This window comes from Fomitopsis serialis (genome assembly GCF_022376445.1).
Source record: "Fomitopsis serialis strain Sig1Antser10 chromosome Unknown B0H18scaffold_1, whole genome shotgun sequence".
Lineage (NCBI taxonomy): Eukaryota > Fungi > Basidiomycota > Agaricomycetes > Polyporales > Fomitopsidaceae > Fomitopsis > Fomitopsis serialis.
In genome coordinates, this window is record NW_025954961.1 from 898075 (window position 1) to 916944 (window position 18870).

The 18870-nt window shown below is 53.9% G+C and overlaps 7 protein-coding genes across 7 annotated transcripts; 3 read left to right on the forward strand and 4 right to left on the reverse strand.

Annotated features, from left to right (window-relative positions):
* The first annotated feature begins 97 nt into the window (after positions 1-97).
* Positions 98-2628, forward strand: B0H18DRAFT_966705 (MAS20-domain-containing protein). Its single transcript, XM_048043358.1, has 9 exons — positions 98-248; positions 311-502; positions 551-666; positions 719-745; positions 1056-1074; positions 1138-1265; positions 1324-1950; positions 2002-2100; positions 2152-2628. The coding sequence occupies exons 1-9, from the start codon at positions 125-127 to the stop codon at positions 2488-2490; spliced, it is 1671 nt and encodes a 556-aa protein (XP_047901153.1). The 5' UTR covers positions 98-124; the 3' UTR covers positions 2491-2628.
* B0H18DRAFT_966708 (uncharacterized protein) lies at positions 2629-5880 on the reverse strand. The gene is made up of 6 exons (XM_048043359.1): positions 5588-5880; positions 5285-5533; positions 3942-5121; positions 3291-3887; positions 2900-3241; positions 2629-2846 (listed from the first exon to the last, which is right to left on the reverse strand). The coding sequence occupies exons 1-6, from the start codon at positions 5726-5728 to the stop codon at positions 2821-2823; spliced, it is 2535 nt and encodes an 844-aa protein (XP_047901154.1). The 5' UTR covers positions 5729-5880; the 3' UTR covers positions 2629-2820.
* Positions 5881-5986: 106 nt separating this feature from the next.
* Positions 5987-9107, reverse strand: B0H18DRAFT_966720 (cleft lip and palate associated transmembrane protein). Its single transcript, XM_048043360.1, has 17 exons — positions 8847-9107; positions 8760-8793; positions 8390-8706; positions 8224-8338; positions 8072-8172; positions 7987-8016; positions 7865-7937; positions 7487-7811; positions 7356-7434; positions 7074-7236; positions 6899-6938; positions 6697-6847; positions 6600-6641; positions 6473-6543; positions 6344-6422; positions 6110-6289; positions 5987-6041 (listed from the first exon to the last, which is right to left on the reverse strand). Exons 1-16 carry the CDS (start codon positions 8943-8945, stop codon positions 6167-6169), a joined length of 1842 nt encoding a protein of 613 aa, XP_047901155.1. The 5' UTR covers positions 8946-9107; the 3' UTR covers positions 5987-6041; positions 6110-6166.
* A 503-nt stretch (positions 9108-9610) lies between these two features.
* On the forward strand, positions 9611-11402 carry B0H18DRAFT_966735 (uncharacterized protein). The gene is made up of 11 exons (XM_048043361.1): positions 9611-9981; positions 10105-10168; positions 10244-10341; positions 10400-10484; positions 10513-10514; positions 10612-10761; positions 10810-10825; positions 10885-10936; positions 10997-11028; positions 11086-11225; positions 11283-11402. Exons 2-11 carry the CDS (start codon positions 10107-10109, stop codon positions 11321-11323), a joined length of 678 nt encoding a protein of 225 aa, XP_047901156.1. The 5' UTR covers positions 9611-9981; positions 10105-10106; the 3' UTR covers positions 11324-11402.
* Positions 11403-12371: 969 nt separating this feature from the next.
* On the forward strand, positions 12372-13496 carry B0H18DRAFT_11646 (uncharacterized protein). The gene is made up of 7 exons (XM_048035835.1): positions 12372-12597; positions 12708-12845; positions 12899-12914; positions 12967-13018; positions 13088-13119; positions 13183-13319; positions 13369-13496. The coding sequence occupies exons 2-7, from the start codon at positions 12710-12712 to the stop codon at positions 13425-13427; spliced, it is 432 nt and encodes a 143-aa protein (XP_047901157.1). The 5' UTR covers positions 12372-12597; positions 12708-12709; the 3' UTR covers positions 13428-13496.
* A 69-nt stretch (positions 13497-13565) lies between these two features.
* B0H18DRAFT_1112511 (uncharacterized protein) lies at positions 13566-15504 on the reverse strand (the record flags this gene model as incomplete). Its single annotated transcript, XM_048032824.1, has 6 exons — positions 13566-14231; positions 14289-14443; positions 14499-14629; positions 14681-15033; positions 15091-15187; positions 15257-15504. The coding sequence occupies 6 exons, from the start codon at positions 15502-15504 to the stop codon at positions 13566-13568; spliced, it is 1650 nt and encodes a 549-aa protein (XP_047901158.1).
* Positions 15505-15693: 189 nt separating this feature from the next.
* B0H18DRAFT_966749 (glutaminyl-tRNA synthetase) lies at positions 15694-18777 on the reverse strand. Its single transcript, XM_048043362.1, has 6 exons — positions 18357-18777; positions 18233-18304; positions 17951-18162; positions 17425-17902; positions 17070-17370; positions 15694-17011 (listed from the first exon to the last, which is right to left on the reverse strand). Exons 1-6 carry the CDS (start codon positions 18643-18645, stop codon positions 15832-15834), a joined length of 2532 nt encoding a protein of 843 aa, XP_047901159.1. The 5' UTR covers positions 18646-18777; the 3' UTR covers positions 15694-15831.
* Positions 18778-18870: the final 93 nt, after the last annotated feature.

Sequence of the window (18870 nt, forward strand, 5' to 3'; positions counted from 1 at the left end):
ACGCGCAGCACGCGCTCTCGCGCCGTGTCACGCGTGTGTGTAGACGCCAGTGACGCGTGTCGGGCATTGCCGCAACCGAACGAGGATGTGGCGGCCTCCCGCCACAAACTTTCCAGCGACCACCATGTCCTCGAGGGTGTCCACCGTCCTTACTGTCGCCGGAGTCACCGTCCTCGGTGGTCTCGTTGCCTATGCTGTCTACTTCGACTACAGGCGGAGAAATGACAGCGACTTCCGCAAGCGTCTGCGTATGTGGCCACCCTGGTGGTCGTCTTTATGCTTCGCTGACTCAATTTGACATAACTTACAGGGAAGGACAAGAAGAAGGTTAAGCAGGTGACGCAGTCGCAGGAAAGCTCAACCGCATCCCTCGGAGTGAGTCCGGAGGAGTTGAGAGCGGCCCTCAGCAAAGTCCGCGATGAGGAGCTCCCGCCCGACCCGGACGCCAAGGAGCAGTACTTCATGACCCATGTCGGAATGGGTGAACAACTGTGTGCGCAGGGTAAGTGGATCCTATATTGATTATGGCTCGCTAATGAGCAATGATTAGGTCCTATGTTCTACCTTCCGGCGGCGCTGTCTTTCTACCGGGCTCTCCGGGTGTACCCCTCGCCTGTGGAACTTATCATGATTTACCAGAAGACGGTCCCTGAGCCCGTATTCAAGGTGGGTCAGCCACTCTAACCCACGAACACTGTCGTTGACAAGGATGGCGTAGATTGTCATGGAGTTGACCAACTTGGACGTGAGTATACCTTCGTCGACCGCAGCCGCAGAGGGTAGTGTGCACCGCGAAGCCGAGGAGGAGGACGAGACAAGTCCGACGAGGTCGGGTCCTCCCTCGGAGACGTCATCACAAGAGTGGGACAGGCTCACCGACCCGGGCAGCCAGCCCATGTAAAAAAAACTTGTCTCCCGCTACGCAGGGGCTGTAGAACACCACCGCACACTACTGTCACACCTATCCCCAAATTCTTTGTGCTCTATTCACATTTGCATGACCGATCTAATATACATTGCTTGTTTTCTTTCTCCATGCCGCTCTTCACGCTTAGGTTAAGGCCCGTGTCGAAGGTGAGCTCGTCAAATTTGACGAATTAGACAATACCAGCTAAGTCACTACGCTATGCTGGATAGGTTACTACGACGTTTTCCCGCCTAAGAACATGAATGTGTCCGTCCAACCTGCCCCTGGTGATGCTAGCAAAGTCCGCAAAATTCTCGTCGCTGAGAAGGACTTTGAACCCGGAGATGTCATATATAAGGTTGTTCATCCATCCCACTCGAATGTTCGTCATGCACACATCTCAATTTATATTCCAGGAACGGCCCGTTGTCGCAATCCTCGACCCAGATCTCCAGGACAAGGGTACTTACTGCAGTCATTGTCTTCGTTCCATTCAGAAAGACTTCGCCATTCGTCCGGACTCTGACCGCCTTGGCTCCGTCTATTGCTCAAAGGAGTGCCAGGTCAAGTCCAAGATCCAGTCTCATAACCTGTTATTCGGTCTCGAATCTGTTCTCCCTCCGGAGCTGGACCTCGGGCAGTCAGTATTGGCGAAACCCGCTCGAGATGAAGCCCAGACGAAGTTTACGGAGTACGTCAAGGCGCAAGGCCGCTCGATTCCCCTGCTCTCTGCCCGGTTCGTCGCGCGCCAGATCGCAATTGAGACGGCGAAGATGGTGCCCAACAAGTCGGCCGCCCTAGCGGAAGAGATTGCGGACGCGTCGATCGGTGGCACCGACTACAGCTTGTACGACCACATGGAGCGCTTGCGGTTTGTTGACGGCAAGGCCTCTGAAGAGGAGACAAAGCTCCTGTGCGCCGTCCTGGGTGCTGCTTTGCCTGGTTTGGAACAGTCGGTGACGGAGGAGCGGTTGGCCACGTACCAGGGCAAGCTAGCGTACAACGCAATTGGGGTCTGCTACTCTGGCGGAAGAGACGACAACGTATGTGGCCCCTTCATCGCCTCAGGGGCGACGCTGACATCTTGCACTCAGCCTGAGTCCTCAAAGCGCCCTGAGGAACAAGAACGGACGCGTACGCCATATGGTCACTTGCGACAGATCGGTAGTGGTCTCTACCTGGTTTCGGCCTACGTGCGTATCACTCTCACCGATTGTACCGTCCCCAATTATATGTTTTCCTAGATTGCGCACTCTTGCTCTCCGTCAGCGAGGCCCTCGTTTAGCTCTGGTACCTCCGAGCTGTCCCTCATTGCATCCAAACCCATCAAAAAGGGCGAAGAGATCACCATGTCCTACGTGGATGTCTCGCAGCACCCCGACGAGACAGCGGAGCAGGCCAGGAGGCGTCGTCGTCAGGAGCTCGCTCGTGGGTGGAGGTTCAAGTGCGAGTGCGAGCGATGCCTCTCCGAAGCTACTGATGGCAACGAGAGCGATGTTGGCGTCGAGAAGGACGAGTCGAAGGTTGAGGATGTTGTCAAGCGTGTCGGGTTGGGCGCCGAGGCCTATCTCAAACCGCACTAAAAGCAGCTGCCAGTCACATCTCATATGAAGTTATAGATACGTAGTGCTCTAATCATAGGACAGTCGTTTGCATGCATCCCGTTCTCAGTGCCATACACTTCTGCTTGCACGCATACTTGCATTGGCTTTCGACCACATGTAGCGCACAAACTGATGGAAAACTGGTATTACTGACACTAAAATGTACACGATAGCATTGCAGAACAATGGTACACAGCGAACTAGACGTAGATAATGATACGCGCTGTTAGCTACAACAACGTTCGTGCTGGGGTGACATTATGCGGACTAATACGGTAAGATTGTCAATGGACACACAACAATTAAACATCATGCTGCTAAACTTCGCCACATGCCTGACAGACATGCATTAGTATCGCGCACAAAGAGCGTCCCGAATATGACTCACCTTCCGAGGGTACTCCATCGGCAGCTTCCAAGATCTGCAATGCACGCTTCTCCGCCAGAGAGCCTACAGGAGGATTTGGTCTTGTATCGTCCTCTTCCTCATCATCGGCCACATCGTCAAGCTCGAACGCGCCTGGGTCGATCTGGCGGTTCCGATCACGCTCCGCGTACACCTGTCTGCGCACAGCGGACGATGACGTTCGCAAAACTGGCACGAGAAGCCCTGGACGATCCGTCAAAGACGTCTTCGGTTGCAGCGGCGCGCTGGGTAAGTTGCGCATGATTGGTATCGGGAGTGACGAGGCGATTGTATTGCGCTCTGTCAGGCTGCGATCTTCACGACCTGGAAAGGATGTCAGGCATAGTTCAGGTGCATAGATGCTGACGCTTACTCATGGTGTGACCATTGAACGGCTCGTCATCGTAGTCGTCGAACTCGTCCAAATAGCGGCCCAACCGCGCGCTATCGTGGTGGACAGTACTGTCGCTCTCCTCTTCCTCTTCGATGGAGACCGGGCCAAGCTCCTTGCTCCGTCGTCCTTGGCGCTCGACGAAGACCTGCCAGGCCTTGCTATCCTTCTTCCAGGCGCTCCTGTGACTAGGTACACTGGCTGCCACTAAATTGAGGATATGTGCTTCTCGCGAGTCGGGCGATAAAGGAGGTTCGTCCTCCGCCTTGTCACCATTGGTGTGGACTCTGTCGGCTTTCCCCACCTGTTCCTTCGCCTGGCTGCGCGGCCGATCAGACTCGACTCTGCGGGTAATGGGGGGTCGCATGCTCTGTATGTTTGGCAGCGACGATGGTCGGAGAGATGATAAGGACGAAGGAAGACCATAGGCATCTTGTAAGCGCGGGCGCCTGCGTCGAGAAGGCGACGTAACTTGGGGCGGGGGCGTGGTGGTCGACTTGCCGTTGGTGAGCACAGTTGGACTTGGGGGCAAACTGGGCTGCTCGGGATTGTCTTCCCCCTCCATGTCAAAAATGGCCGCTGAAAGATGAATAGTCAAGAGGTATTCGTCGTTCACATCGATGCAATATCTACCTTCCTCTGCGGCATCTTTCTCCCTTTCGCCATCCGCGGTCTCGCTGTCGATGATAGTGATTTCAGGCTTGACGTCGAAAGTAACCTTTCTTTTGCCTTTAGGCGTGACCTCCTTGGTAGGCGCACCCGACTCGGCTGCAGTTTCCGACTCCTGGTCTTTGGTCGGCGTAACAGGTCGTGCGTTCTCCTTCTCCTTGCCCTTCTTGATTGAGCTCTTGGTACCGCGAGGTGACCGCCCGCGAGGTACGACTGTAGGGGAGATGGTATCGGTCGTACCTGCGCTAGACGGACCAGCTTCTTGCGTACTCGAGGAGGCCCTTTGGCGTTCCGCCATCTGAGCTTCCAAATCAAGTACATATCTGTAGCTCGTGGCGATATCCTTCGACTCGTCCATGTTTCGCCTATACGCGTCACGAATGCTACCCTCTGCGTCGAATGCGCCCATTGCTACTGTGCGCGAAGATGCGGTGGAGGGGGAGACGACTCGGGTCATGCTAGAGCGTCCAGGAGAAGATGCCGCAGCGCTGGACGGTGGGGATCTTGACGATATGCCTTCATTACGTGTAGCGCTCCCTCGATCACCCGGATAATGGAAGGAAGACGTGGCCAGTGATGCAGAAAGGGCTGATGTCACCTGATGGGGCGAAGTAGGAGATGTCATGCGCGCGGGGACACTGTGAGCTGGGACGAAGTCATTGATTCGCACAGAGGCCGAAGGATCGTCGGTGACTCCATTCCCATGGCTAGTCCCAGCTGCCTTCTGACTAGACCGTCTCCTAGCCATGGACGAGGTGGGACGACCAGAAGAGCTGGGCTCTTGCTGCAGCTTATCAATCCCGTCTTTGAACCGGCTCCACAAGACCTCGACCTCCCGTCTGAGCTCGACCTCGAAGGCCTGCAATTCCGCTGCCTGGTCCTGCGCGATCTTGGCAAGGTGCGCCTCGGCCGCCTCTTGTGCTCTTTCTGCTTCGCGCGTGGCGAGCGACTTGAAGTGCTGGAATACTGGGTGACTTGGTGTGAATGGTGGCGGGGCGAAAAGCGGTGGTAATGAAGGAAGATGTCTCCACGGTGTTTCGGACATGTTTGACGGCGGCGACACGGAGGAAGGGGTGGGAAACGACCTATTCGGATCTCCGGACGGGACGACAATGCCAAAGACCTTAGAGAACGACGCCGGAAGCTTCCGCTTGTGCTATGGCTTCGCCAGTCTGTTCTCGAGGGCAAGCCGGTCAGAAACCTGCATCTGCATATGTGGGAGAGGACATAAGCCTCTTGGTGTCTCGAGACATCAGGAGGCTCATGAGCTTCGCCGGACCCAGCGGGTGGCGGAAAGGACCACATACCAGACAGTTCTTGGACACCTCTACCCAGCCACTCGCGCTCATCAACACGTCCTGCTCTGCCCAGTTATCTCCAGGTAGAACGGGCCCTTCGCCACCGTCTGCCGCAGCGTATAGTACTTGTTTGGCTCGGTATACCAGAGTTTGGCATACGAGACATGTCAGGGAGATGAATCGTGTACTTCGCGGGACCTGGCCATGCGGGTCGGGCACCATACTACTTCGGTTCCTAAGTGTGGCCTGCACATGGGTCTTTCTGGGGGTGAATTATGGCATCCTCGAGAAACGGTACCGGGGGAGACGTACAATAGCTATACCATTATCCCCGCAGTGGACGGACGCGAAGGCGTTGTCGGCAGGAGGTGCATTATCGGGGGTAGGTTCGTGCGTAATCTGCACATTCAGACAGTGACAGGCGTAGGTCGACCTGAGGCCATTGGTGGCCATAGCACGGAGGGGATGCAAGAGGAGAGCAGAAAACGATATGGCAAATCTGCGAGAAAAGGGAGGACCGCTACATCTGAACTAGCGCTGACTCGGAACAGTGAGGCGCCCGGGGCAGGCGGTGTGGCAAGGGCGCGGTGCAGCTGCACGCTCAAGCGGCCTCAAGCGGCCCTGCCAAACGCTCTTCGTCTGCCACCCAGCCTCGCTCGGATCGGGCCACTGCGCGGTCCGCGGTCGGCCATCCTCCCAAAAGCATCCTTCTCAGCGACGTAACGCAGCAGCAAGTGACACAGCTCAGTGCTAATCGGGCATCGTCCTGCCATACGCCCGCTCGTCAGATGAGACGAACAGGAAAAGCACGCATGTTCCGGCCGTGATACATACAACGTGTAACACCTAAATAGAGCACTTCAAGCTGGTCATCCAAATTGATCCAACTGATCATTTGTTCTTCTTCGTCTCTGCGTCCTCCTTCCCACCCTTCGCTTGTACGGCATCGACTTCCGACGCCATCACTTGACCGTACTCGTTCACCCGCTTCGGGTCGATTCGGTATATCCACCGCTGCAAACTCCGGTTAGCCCAACACGCGTCGCAACAACGCTGATTGAAACCCACTTGGTAGATGAAGACCAGGAACACAACGTCGTCCCGGAAACATGCCAATCGATGCAATACCGGCATTTTGATGCAGAATCTGGGGCCTAGCGTCAGCTAAACACGCGCACGGACATAGTGTGGCCATACGCGAAAAGATCATCCACAACTGTCGACAAGCTCTTGTATATCATCGCCTTCATGGGCATGTGGGCAACGCTCTGTACCGCCCCATACGTCATTCATTCAGTAGCAAGATTGAGTCACACGGACGAACCTTGAGTTTGTAGTTTATGATCAGTTGCGGGATGAGTTGAGCCTGTGACGTGCATTGACAGTTAGTTCCGGTCTTCGTCGCGGAAGCAATGACTTACGAAACCGAACATGTATACGAAGGACGTCAGCGTCGAGATGACGAAACTATACCAGCCTCTGTGTGTCTCGTAGAGCAGCGAGTACACAGTATAGCCCGCCAAGCATGGGATTGTGAAGTAAGACACGTAGCGGAACGCGAGCTTGTCGTACCTAAGACATGTTAGTACGCAACACTGTAGACATTTTCGGCAATGTACTTACTCTTGCGTCTTCTTCTCGTCCTCACTTAGAACATGTCTATCTATTGACGAACAAATGTTGGCAATGTAATTGACGTATAGCAGCAACATTACCTTTGATGTCCAGACGGTAGGGGATAATGAACCCGGGTCCGAAGGCGCTATACCGATGTCAACTGCTTTCGTGATCTAGAAACCGAGTTCAGAAAAACGCAAGATAACATAGGGGACAGAAGCAACCTTCCAGGCCTCGATGAGGACTCCAACGCCAGAGCCCATTAGGATCATCCAGCTTGTTTGTTCGTTATTGTCTACGAGATACAGTAGAATAATGATCTGCACGACGACATTCGTGACGATCTTCAACGTCGTGATGTCAGTTCACTGCTGAGTAGGCATGAAACTACGTAAACTCACCGTTCTATGCGTGGTGGCAAAGTGCGTGAGACGATAGGAAATAAACGAATTCGAACCAACACTGACCTAACGGATACACCGACGAGCTCCTGCTTCTGTCTCCAGTGCGACACATCCGAGCTGAAGGCAAGCATCTCGAATCTGAAGTATCTTATGAGCGCGTAAACACAAACGACCAGTCAGAGATGCGTACACCACATGCAGCACGCTGACCAACGCGGTCAAGCCCAAGAACCACGGGTTCGTTTCGACCAACATCCGCTTGATCTCGTCGAGCTCTGCGCCGCTTGCACCACCCTGCTGTTTGGCGGCCTCGTCGAACCCTTGTGTCATGGTAGCGAAGATTTGGAACTTCCAATACGACAGGGGCTGGAAGGTGACTTGGAGAGGAAGTCGGGGAGTGGTACTGTTGATCTCGATAAATTGCGAACGGAGCAGCCAGAAGTCATTCGGGTATACGATAGGCTTGTAGACTACTCTAGTCCCGGATTGGTCAGTCTCGGCGTAGACTTCGACGTCTGGAGGCATCTTAGCAAAATTGGAGGGACAAGATCACTAGCAGTATACATACGTCTTGCGACAGGCTCGGGAAGCTTGGTGATTGGAACGGCTGTCGCATCCGAGACAAGAGCCAGCGTGAGATTCTGGGTCGAAGATCAACACAGACACCTGGCGAACGATGTAGACACTCACAGGATGCCAATGTGACACGATGACGTCGGCCTGAATGACATGCTCAGTGGGCTGGGCCGGTGCAGACAACGGCAAGCAAACTCACCTGCTGAGGTTCTTCGAGTTCCCCCGCATTCTCTTCTTGGCCGCCACCGAGCAGATTCTTCTCTTTGCGAGCCTTGGTCTTTGGCAAATACCGTGTCAGCACTGTTCTGAATGAGTGAAGCACCACAATCCTGCAATAAGTCATGAACGTACACTTCCTCGCATGGTGGACAGCGCGGGTGTCGTAGTTCGACTTGGAAGGGTCGGGGCTGGCGCCGTCCTTCACCAGGTATATATCAGCCCAGAGGGAACCATTGTGTTGTACACTCTAGAAACAAAGTGAGCAAATCCTCTCTTCAGACCGTCAAAGATGGCTCACAAGCGGCAGGTCTAGCATCAGGTCAACCGTTCGCGACTCCTTGAAGTCGCCATACGTGATGTTGTCCCAGACGAAGTTCGGTAACTTGTTCTTGCTCGACCCACGGTCGGAGGTCCATTGATTCGCGAAGACGTCTGCGCTATCCGGTGAGGTCGAGAAGTACACATGCATGGCAAGCGGTATGCCAAGAGACCATCCCGGAGTCGCCTGTTGAGCGGCTACCCCTTTCGAGCCTTGCTGTGCTGTATGACTATCGTCTTGGGTAGCAGTGGATGGTGCGGCAGCATCCGGTTGTTTCGGGGCAAAAAACTTCGTAGCTGCAGGTCCATTCAGCTAACGTAACGATGCTGAGCAAGCGGCATGTACGGACCAACTTGCATCACTAGATACATGATCAATAATTGCTGGATGCATGTCAGTGCTATCCTCCCTATCGCAAGGACTATACTGTGCTCACCTGGGCCATACTCCACATTCTACGCCATGTCGACTCCTCTTGCACTGCAGGCGCGGCATTGGCCTGCGCCTGCCTCGGGGCAGCATCTGCGGAAGACATGCTGCTTCAGAACTTGAGAAAGTCAGATATCCAGCTACGTCTGGCTTTTGCAGTTCTGGCTGGAAGGCATGCACATCGCCGGAGGCTGGCAGGGGCGAGTCGACGGTGGCAGACATGTCGGGACACGTGTCACGTGAATTCGGTACGACGCGTGGCGCGACCAAGGCGCGACTCTCTGACTCTGAGACTCACTCGGCCACGTACGCACGAGCCGCATCATGCCAGTACGTGATGACTGTTATAACGCCTTACCATTCGATATTCAGCCTCGACATTGGCAGTGTTTGACATTTGACGCACGCCTCGTGGTGACATCTCTGCGCACTCCATTAGAGTTGGTGAAAGTAACAATGTCACGACGTGCCCCTCAGTCTCAGAATGGACGCGTACGCGTTACTGCAGTTGTTGACATACGGGCTCGCGCGATCTTCCCGCCGGAGTCATGCCCGTCTTCCCACTTTTGGCCGTCGTTGAACGCTGTTTCAATGTCATCCTGGATGTGACTCCGGGCAGATGACATACGCAGCAGATAGCGCTCGCATCCCGGCATCCAGTGTAACGCGTTTATCAGTACATAGGGCTGTACAGCTCAGGCTCGCGCCGGATGGACACGTAAGCCCTACATTATATGAAGTCGCTCGGTGAAAATGCTGCTGGACCGCACCATGGACCCTGGATCCCTTGAATCCTATATATCGCAGGAGTATGTGCCATCCGATGTCATCAGTTCTTGTCGTGCACTGATTGACCATTGTTGGGTCAGTATTCTGCAGACATATCTATACTACTCGGCAGCAAGTAAGCCTTCTTTACTGGCTGTATCTCGATATCGACTCGTTCTAACGTCGCAGTCAAAGCGATTGCAGCCTATGATTATTGTATGACTTTCAGCAGTGAAATCGAATACGTCTGGAAGAAGAAGCAATCATATACAACTATCCTCTTCCATTTGTATCGCTACAGTGTTGTACTATCCCTGGGACCTATCGTGCTGATTTTGAAGCCACCTTTGTATTGGGAGAACTCACACTCACATGTGAGTAAGGATTGGTCTCTCCAGTTCATTGTTGTCCTCAACTCCTTTGCAATGGCTTACAGGGGTAAGATCATTGATTCTCCTAGTTCTTGACAAGTTGAAGGTACATCTTATGACTGATACAGATGCAGTATGGCAATGTGGCTCGTTGCAGCCATGAACACTGTCTTCATGGTGAGCGCAAATGGTGAGCAGTGGCACAGTGGACCTCGAAGACAATGGATCATCATTCCTGGACTTGACTGTGCACGTTCAATGACAGTGTTTTCGGCATTGAGAATATATGCTATCTGCGAACACAAGAAAAGGATCTTCATTGGATTGCTATTACTGGGTCTCATAACTCCAGCAATCACAATGGTCAGGTTCACTCCCCTCGTTCATTTTGTGTAGACATCACTTCACAAGTTTGCCATAGTGGCTATTGTCAACATCTTCGTCGCGCCTGCCAGCGACAGTGATCTACGATGGTGTTTCGCAGACTCAAACTCTCACTTCCAGAGGTAAGTGTCGCTCGTGACTAGCACCCGCTTTCTCATGAAGAATTGATGTTTTGATGCCTTCAAGTAGTTGTGGGCTCCATTTGTCTGCCCGCCGTCCTGTATGCTTAATGACACCTGTATGGTACAGGGATGATGGGTGCTCGAGCATCTGCCATTATCTTCGACGGCATCGTCCTCGTACTGACCTGGAAGAAGACGAATCACCCTAAATTCAGGCTCCTCGACCCCGAGTACACAGCCGATAGTTCTGGGTTGTCGGAAATCCTTCTACGAGACAGTGCGTTGTTTCGCGACTGCTAGACGACCTAACTGATGGCGGAAACAGCATTTCGTTACTTCAGGTGAGTGCAACGACATGAATTTTTATCGTTTGATGATACTATTATCATTGTTATTTCAGCATTCTCTTCGCAGTGAATGTCATCGGCCTAGGAATCGGTCGCATACACAATGTAGGTCCTGACAATCTACTCTGTAACTTGCCATTGACTAATCGTACATTCCGGCGACAGCTATACGAAACCATTGAAGTGTGGGTGCCAGTGTAAGACAATCCGAAATAGTCACGCATCCTGATGTTTCTGATCTCGCCCATGGGCAGTTTGACGGAGGTCGTCCTTTCACGTCTGCTGTTAAATCTGCGTGAAGTCTCAGAGGTCTACGTGGACGAATCAGAATCCGGCCGTGGTTCGCCTTTGACATCCAGCTCTGTCTTGTTCGCGAGTGCGACACATGATGCTAGTATGTCGTGTTTCCGCCCGTCACGTTCCTCGTCTCATACTTCCCCTGACGGAATAGGTCATGCCTCGGAGGAGGAGTCCCGTCATGATGTGCTCTGAAGCGTGACATTCTCAAGTTATCTCGGCTCCTGGCATACTGTACTACGTGCCGAAACAAACAATTGATGATTCCACCAAAGACAGGAATGACAAGCTCAAATCTGTGAGAGCTCTTGACAGATAGGCTCCCAAACTCTCGTGCACGGTTCGCCGAGAGTCGACATTGGTTGCTATTACTGAACTGCTGTGCAATCACGACCTCCAAGCAGATAATCGAACAGCGTCCCTTGCTAGAAATCCGATCTTCGCGCCCGGCGTAGCCTCCGATCGGACTCTGACTACCGTTCACCAATTGGAAACCGCCTCTTGATGGACATGACCAAAGACCTTAAAGTGCTTGCCATCGAGTGTCCAGCGACTCATACGCAAGTGACACCATGCAGTCTCTTGAATCCTATCTATCGCAGAGGTGAGTGATGTCGATGAGCACCCACTCTGAACGCTGAAGTTTCGAAGCGACTCATCATTATTGGATCAGCGTCTTACAGATTTCTATGTACTATTCAGCAGCAAGTGAGTAGTACGTTGTCGTTCTGAGGGCGCGCGCGTAGTAATCAACCCACCATTGTCTCGACAGCGATCGTCTGGTACGACTACTGCATGACTTTCGGGCGTGAAGTCGAATACGTCTGGAAGAAGAAACAATCATTTATAGCTATATTATTCTATCTCTACCGATACTCTGTACTCCTCACACTGGGACCCCTACTCACATTGATCGCGCAACCGCCTCTCAGCTTGCAAGCTCCCCATTCGAACGTGAGTTTGCAGAACGTAATGATAAAGTCACAGTGCTTGAAATCTTCATGTGTAGGGGTAAGAGAATCCAGCTGGCTACCGTCCATCGCACGTTATAGCAAGTTACTTGCAGGTGCAGCATAGTTCTGCATATCGTCACGGTCACAAATACCATGTGTATGGTCAGCGCAAACAGTGAGTTGTAACACCATACACCACTGGCAAGGGACATGCTGATCTTGGAGTTTTGGTCCTAGTATTCTCAACGCTGCGGATATATGTTATCTATGACCACAAGAAATCGGTCTTTGTTGGTATGCTCTTGTTGGGATTCGTGACGCCCGCAATAACCGGAGTAAGCGCTTGCTACTTCTACTCATCTTGGGACAGCCGCCTGACGATACGATGACTCAGTTCGCCTTAGCATCTGTTGCTCGCCCCTACGTGGCTCCGGAAGACTCGGGGCTACGATGGTGTGTCTCGACATCAAGTTCAACCCAAGCCACCCTATCACAAGCCACCCTGTATCAGAGGTAGCGAGACACAGTACCCGTTCTTTGCGTCGATGCTCATCATTCGGCTTTGTACAGCTGTGCGTTATCATGTGTATCCTTAAAGTAATGCCGATGGTCATGACCTACCGTAGGTATGATGGGTGCTCGCGCATCGTCCATCGTCTTCGACGGCCTTGTCCTCGCGTTCACATGGATGAAGACGAGACAACCCAGCCTGCCTACTCGCATAACGAAAAATTACAGTGTGTCGACAATTCTTCTACGCGATAGTACGTCCCCCCCTGTCTCTATTATGGTGGCTATGTTCTCACCACAGCAATAGCATTCTTGTATTTTAGGCCAGTCTACCTTTCATATATCTATCGCTAGCTAAAACAGTTGGTGGTACAGTGCCCTGTTCACTGTGCATGTTATTGGCCTCGCAATCGGCCGTCTTCAAAGGGTGAGTCGCTGTGCTTTGTCGCTAGACCGATATATTCGTTATTAAAAGCTGACGTTATGCGTACGATAGTGGTACGAGATCACGGAGGTGTGGATCCTAGCGTGAGCCGTTCTCGGGCATGCCAGACATCTCGTAAAACCCATTCGACGTCAATGACTTTACAGATTTACATCTGTCATCCTTTCACGCCTACTCTTCAATCTCCGCGAGACAACCGAAACCGGAATCAACAGTTCTGACCATGGGGGCGCGGCACCATTGACGTTCAGCTCCATACTGTTCGCGAGCGTCTTGAAAACAGGTTCGCTGTCATCCTGCTTCACCATCATCTCTCATGATACTTATGGCAGGTCCGAGTCATGAATCCGAATTGTCGCCTGACGGGGAGGCCGAGGTGGACGATTGTTGACGCGGACGTCGATGGTATTACCGTACAGAGTGACTGGAGCTACAAGCACAGAGGCATCTAGGATTGCATCTACTAGGGTATAAAGCAAGAGCTGAACGTCTTTGCGGGAAAGGGGATATCAACGTGTATCGATGTCTCTCAATGGACAATAATCTCACCGGCACTCCCCTTCAGCCTGCGCTTCCTCCGCCCTGGCGGGGTACTCTTCACAGAGCCTCTACGTTCTTCCTCCATCTCCCTTTTCGGCAGCTGGTCTAGCGTCGCACCCAGGTCATCATTGAAGAATGCCAGCGCGAGGTCCCCAACCATCCGGAGCAATATTCGCCCACTGGGCGCAATGTTCCCGATCGGCCAGATGACACTGAAGTCCGAGAAGGAGACATGCTTTGCGCGGATGAGCGTGACGAGCTTCGCAGGAGGCATGTCATCCCCTTGGGCAACGGCATCCTGCGTTTCCGCGAGTCTGCCATGAGATCCATGGGATCCTGAGTCCGAACTAGATGGTCTATGCACACCGGAAACGTCACCTGAGCTGGAGAGAGAGTTTGGCTGTCGCCACTCATGCACTACCTTCTGCAGGCGCGCGAAGTGGTCTCGCCAGAGCGTGAACTCCTCCGAGTTGATGATGAGCACCTGGGGAGCTCTCGAGTCGCGCGTCGCCTCCACCCGCGGGGCGGGACCTGGTGTAGGCAGCGGTTCAAGCCAGGGGTCGAGTACGAGTGCGTGCGTGAGCGGCAGCGGCTCAAGGCGCTCTTCACGGTCAGTCCCTGGGAGGATTGGAGGTGGATTGGAGAGGACTGATAGCTGCGGGGAAAGCCCATAAGATTTCGTATGCACTGCACTGATAACGCATTCACATACTACAAGCGAGCCACCAAAGGAGTGGCCCATGATGCAGATCTTCTCTCGTAGCTTGACGCGCCCAGCGGTCCAGCTCTTCCAAAACGGCCCGTGCCTAGGAAGCTCAACGGCAGAATAGCCTTGAACGTAATATGTTCCGCCGAAGGCCAGCTTCTCTGTTTGGTACTACGTGGTGAGACGTTCATAGTCTCGTACAAAGTATGCGCTTACCGGCGTCAGCTCTCGGATGTGAGTTGACCAAGTCTGCTAACCCGCGATATGCGAGGTAGATCTCGAGCTCACGGAAGTGCAGCTGGTCGGCGCGGAACTTCCAATGTGGCGGTTCGTCGCCGTCCTCATATCTTCCGCCATTCACGTCAATCGATTGCAAGCGAAATACGGGCATTGCATACATCACATCGTCCGGGTGGAGATAATACTTGACTTTTGGTATCGGCTTCTTCTTGCCCTTTGGATCGGTCGAGGGTGCAGCAGCAAAGTGCGATGTCACTACTGGTGCCGTCCCATCCCTGTGTTCCATAGCAATCACGACGTTGCCCTCAGACGCGATGCGGACGCAAATATGGCTACCAGAAGAGGACTCAATGAGCGGACAGTCACGATCAATACTGGCGGGTTGGAGCCACCTATACGTCGTACGTGCGCCACTCAACCCATGGGAGTGAAATACGACAGGCCATTGAGCCTCCGGGTCGGAGAAAACCTCAGCTGGATCAAGTATGGCAGTATTTGGATATACCGGGAGCTGAGGAGACAACTTAAATCAACGCTGCCCTACATACCAAAGGTGAAAGGACGGTACCTTGAGACGTGGAGCGATCGCGCCTACGAACAGCTTCGTGAACCATAAGGGCACTTTGGCGAAATGTGCATAGCCGTGTAGAGTTGCTCGCACCGGTCTAGCGCAGTGGAGTACGGACTTCGCTCAGTACCTACAAACACCGCCATGACACTTCAACATTCCTCACCTCGGGACCCAGTTCAATGACTTCTTTAGCTTCTCCGGGGGAGTTCCATCTGCACTGGGACTGTGGATGTCGGCCGGGTAGAACGCAGTGAAGACAACCTCCTCGAGGAGTAGCGCGGGTTCATTCGGGGTGTTCCCGCTGGACTTGGCTAGTTTGGCCTTCCCGACGACCCGTGGGTCGTTCAATGGCAGTGCGAATGTCGTCGCTCCGACTGGGAATTTCCCGGGCACGTCTGGGAGACTGAACATGAGCGAGTTCTGGGATATTGCGGTCTTGCACTGGAGGGTATCAACGGTACAACTTGAGTGGGCCCATGGCGGGCGTTGGCTGGGTTGAGCAGTATGGTCAGGCCCCACTGCCAGATAGCTACTGTCGCCGTGTACTGACGTCTTTCGTGGCATCCCGGCGTACCAACACGGCGCTCATCACCAGTGGGAGTCGGCTGAATCGGCCCGCGCACATCGTCACGAAAGTACCATACATCGCACGAACACTTTGAGCTGATTGCTACAATATGGGTTTAGTCTTTAGTAGAGTAGGTATAGTACATGAGACTTCTTGTGATGTGCTTCCATCTACGCTGCCTTCCCCGAGTCCTCCTTCAGGCTCACGATGCGGTTTAGCACAATGTAGTCGCCCTCCTTCCGTACAGGCTCCACACCTTCCGCTTCCTCCAGACACGCCAGCCTCGCGTCCTTGTCAGTGGCAAAGTACGCCACCCGCAGACCCTGGAACCGTATGCACTCCTTCCCGACCAGCTGCTCACTCGTTGCCTTCGGCGTGTCATCGTCCGCTGCCGCCGGGCCCTCGCTCTTGGCAGCGGCCTTCAGCGCCTCGTCCGTCCGCGCCTTGCTGTCTTTCCTCGCGTCGGAGTACGCTTGCTTCGCCAGCCGCCAGAAGCCCACCTCGACCATCGCCCCCTTGACGACTTCAAGGCTATCTGGGTTGATGTCCGCTGTGAAGTCGGGGATAGCCGCAGCCGGGTTGTCGCTCTTGAACAGCTGGTAGAAGATCCGCGTCTCATCCACGCGCACGGGGCTGCCGGACGGCGCGTGCTCCGCGACCCACTGGATGAACGCCTTCGGCTTCTTCCCTGCTCCCTCGCCATCCTCGAGACGGCAAACGAGCTCGGTGACTGCGCCCGTTGTGGGATCCGTCTTGTACGATGTGCAAGTGATCGGGTGAGGCGCCTGGAAGAGGCCGACAGTCTTTCCTGGAGCGAGCCTGAAGTAGTCCTTGGAATCCTCGAGCCGGAAGTCGTCTGCATCAATGTAGATGGTACGCGTAAAGGGTACTTTTGACGACCCCAGCTCGGGCACCTTCGGGTGCAAGGGCTTCTCCAGCCAGACGAGGTAGTCCTCGGGCACGTTCTCTATCGTGACTTTGAGTGGTCGGAGGACCATGAGCAGTCGCGGTGCAGTGCTCTCGAGGTACTGTCTGACCGTCTGCTCGAACCGGACGACCTGGATATTCGAGGTCGCTGTGGACACACCGAGCGAGCTGACGAAGGAAATGATCGCCCCTGGAGGGATACCGCGACGCCGCAACGCGATGAGAGTGTACAGGCGAGGATCATCCCAGTCGAGAACGTACTTCTCCTTGACGAGCCGGAGGATCTTGCGTTTTGACATGATGGTGCCCGTGACGTTGAGTCGGCCGTACTCGGATTGACGGGGCTTGTACACTTCCAGGGCATCGCACAGCCATTCGTAGGACTCGCGCGACGAAATGAACTCTGTTGTGCAGAGGGAATGTCTGCAACGCCAATGTGTCTGTGAGCGACAACCAGCGACAACTTTAAGTCAGGACGTACGTGATGTTCTCGAAGCTATCGCACAGACAGTGGGTGAAGTCGTATGTCGGGTAGATCTTCCATTTGTCATGTGTTCGGTGATGTGGTGAGTTGAGCACTCGGTACGCAACCAGATCCCACATCATCGTGTTTCCCGACTCCAGATCTTGCTTCATTCGAAGAATTGCCTGGCCAGGTTTGTAGAAGCCATCCTTCATCTTCTGAAACTCGGCCAGGGACTCTTCGATCGGTCGTGTGCGATGTGCGCACGCTATCCGCGGGCCGTAGTTGTCGCCTCCACGGTTTGCATAGATCTCCTCCGCTGCACACGGAGATATATATCAGCGCGTCGTCCGATGAGTATGAAATTACCAACCTGTACAATGGCACACGTATCCCTTGTCCCTCTTGATCAGCTCAATGGCAAACTCGTGAAGGTTGTCGAAATAGTCGCTCGAGTACGTGATCTTCCACGGCTCATAGCCAAGCCATCGGACCGTCTCCAGGATGCTCTCGAAGTACCGCCCCTCCTCCGCCTCTGGGTTGGTGTCGTCGAACCGGAGGTAACAGCGACCTCCATGGTACGCCGCATACCCAAAGTTGACGAAGATTGCCTTGGAGTGCCCGATGTGCAGGAAGCCGTTAGGCTCTGGCGGGAATCGGGTATGTACAAGACCACCTGTTGCGGCAACATGGTGTTCACGCAGATGCGGGTGGGTCTGAGGGTTATCGCCGACTTTGTGGAGTCGCCCAAGGAAGCCCTCGGAGAAGACGGTCTTGGAAGACGTAGCTGATGCAGAGGCGGTCGCGGTCGATGCGGCAGCAGCTTTTGCGGGAGCCTCTTTCTTTGGCTCCTGAAGGAAACTCAGAACGGGCCGCAGACACATCTGATACTCACGTACCTTGCCCTTCGGCTTGGCTGCCTCCTTTGGCCCAAACTTCTCCAGGAACCCCTTCTCTATCGCGTTCTTCAGCTCAAGCGGATTCGCCCAGCGCAAGTCCGTGTTCTTAAGAGCGCCGATGGTAGCTCCCAGGTTGGCCCATCCAGTCACAGCACTGGACGTGAGGTAGTCTGTCACCTGCGCTGCGAGTTGCTCGGGGGTGACGCTGAAGCCTGAAAACAACGGCGATAATGAGTACGTAGACGTGTTCCGCATCAGGAGCCAGATCCAGAGAAAACATACCTACGCCGCAATTCTTGTCGAAGTCAGCGCCATCGATTGGCAGAGTATGAGACTCCAGGTATTTTGTCGCAACTATGATCTAGCAGATCAGCACATAAGTCCACTGAGAACTTTACCTACACACCTGACACCTGGTCTGTTGTTTTCAGTCTTCCATCGAGGATCGCCGTCACAGCATACTCGCGTTCGCGCTCTGCTAGCTTCGAACCCTGCACGGCGAGGCTTGCTAGGAGTACGGCCTGTTTCTCCTCGATCTGCTTGCTGGGAAGATCATTCGTCTCTATGATCTCCTTCAGTACAGCGGCACTCTTCGCGGATTTGGCGGCCTCGGCGGCCTTGGACTGAGTGAGACCAATGGACTTGAAGAGCTCAACGAGCTCAACGGTCTCGGGGCTGTCTCCCTTAGGAGCCATGGTTGTGTGCGTCAGGAGTTCTGCTTAACCCTGGTCTGCGAAGTCCTTTGAAAGACTCTAGAACTCTTGTAACTGGAAAGGCGAGTATATGGAGGAGTGAAGCAAGACTGAAGCTCAGATGAAGCACCGTACCGAGTCAAGACCGACACGCGACGCGGTCAAGTTTAGTGAGATCGATCACTGGACCGATCTACTTCCAGAATTGCTCCGAGATAAGATTAGATG

Bases quoted from the DNA above. Each gene is read 5' to 3' on its own strand.
- B0H18DRAFT_966705 (XM_048043358.1), top strand. From the start codon at position 125: ATGTCCTCGAGGGTGTCCACCGTCCTTACTGTCGCCGGAGTCACCGTC. The intron at 667-718 runs GTGGGTCAGCCA...AGGATGGCGTAG, and splicing joins TCCCTGAGCCCGTATTCAAG to ATTGTCATGGAGTTGACCAA. The intron at 1,266-1,323 runs GTTGTTCATCCA...TTTATATTCCAG, and splicing joins CCGGAGATGTCATATATAAG to GAACGGCCCGTTGTCGCAAT.
- B0H18DRAFT_966708 (XM_048043359.1), bottom strand. From the start codon at position 5,728: ATGGCCACCAATGGCCTCAGGTCGACCTACGCCTGTCACTGTCTGAAT. The intron at 3,888-3,941 runs GTAGATATTGCA...TTCATCTTTCAG, and splicing joins GAAAGATGCCGCAGAGGAAG to CGGCCATTTTTGACATGGAG. The intron at 3,242-3,290 runs GTAAGCGTCAGC...CATCCTTTCCAG, and splicing joins GTTCAATGGTCACACCATGA to GTCGTGAAGATCGCAGCCTG.
- B0H18DRAFT_966720 (XM_048043360.1), bottom strand. From the start codon at position 8,945: ATGTCTTCCGCAGATGCTGCCCCGAGGCAGGCGCAGGCCAATGCCGCG. The intron at 8,339-8,389 runs GTGAGCCATCTT...CTTTGTTTCTAG, and splicing joins TGATGCTAGACCTGCCGCTT to AGTGTACAACACAATGGTTC. The intron at 6,290-6,343 runs GTGGGTTTCAAT...CGGAGTTTGCAG, and splicing joins TCCTGGTCTTCATCTACCAA to CGGTGGATATACCGAATCGA.
- B0H18DRAFT_966735 (XM_048043361.1), top strand. From the start codon at position 10,107: ATGCAGTATGGCAATGTGGCTCGTTGCAGCCATGAACACTGTCTTCAT. The intron at 11,029-11,085 runs GTAAGACAATCC...GCCCATGGGCAG, and splicing joins ATTGAAGTGTGGGTGCCAGT to TTTGACGGAGGTCGTCCTTT. The intron at 11,226-11,282 runs GTATGTCGTGTT...CTGACGGAATAG, and splicing joins GAGTGCGACACATGATGCTA to GTCATGCCTCGGAGGAGGAG.
- B0H18DRAFT_11646 (XM_048035835.1), top strand. From the start codon at position 12,710: ATGATGGGTGCTCGCGCATCGTCCATCGTCTTCGACGGCCTTGTCCTC. The intron at 13,019-13,087 runs GTGAGTCGCTGT...TGCGTACGATAG, and splicing joins CAATCGGCCGTCTTCAAAGG to TGGTACGAGATCACGGAGGT. The intron at 13,120-13,182 runs GTGAGCCGTTCT...ATGACTTTACAG, and splicing joins ACGGAGGTGTGGATCCTAGC to ATTTACATCTGTCATCCTTT.
- B0H18DRAFT_966749 (XM_048043362.1), bottom strand. From the start codon at position 18,645: ATGGCTCCTAAGGGAGACAGCCCCGAGACCGTTGAGCTCGTTGAGCTC. The intron at 18,163-18,232 runs GTATGTTTTCTC...CGTTGTTTTCAG, and splicing joins CGACAAGAATTGCGGCGTAG to GCTTCAGCGTCACCCCCGAG. The intron at 17,012-17,069 runs GTACGTCCTGAC...TTGGCGTTGCAG, and splicing joins GATAGCTTCGAGAACATCAC to ACATTCCCTCTGCACAACAG.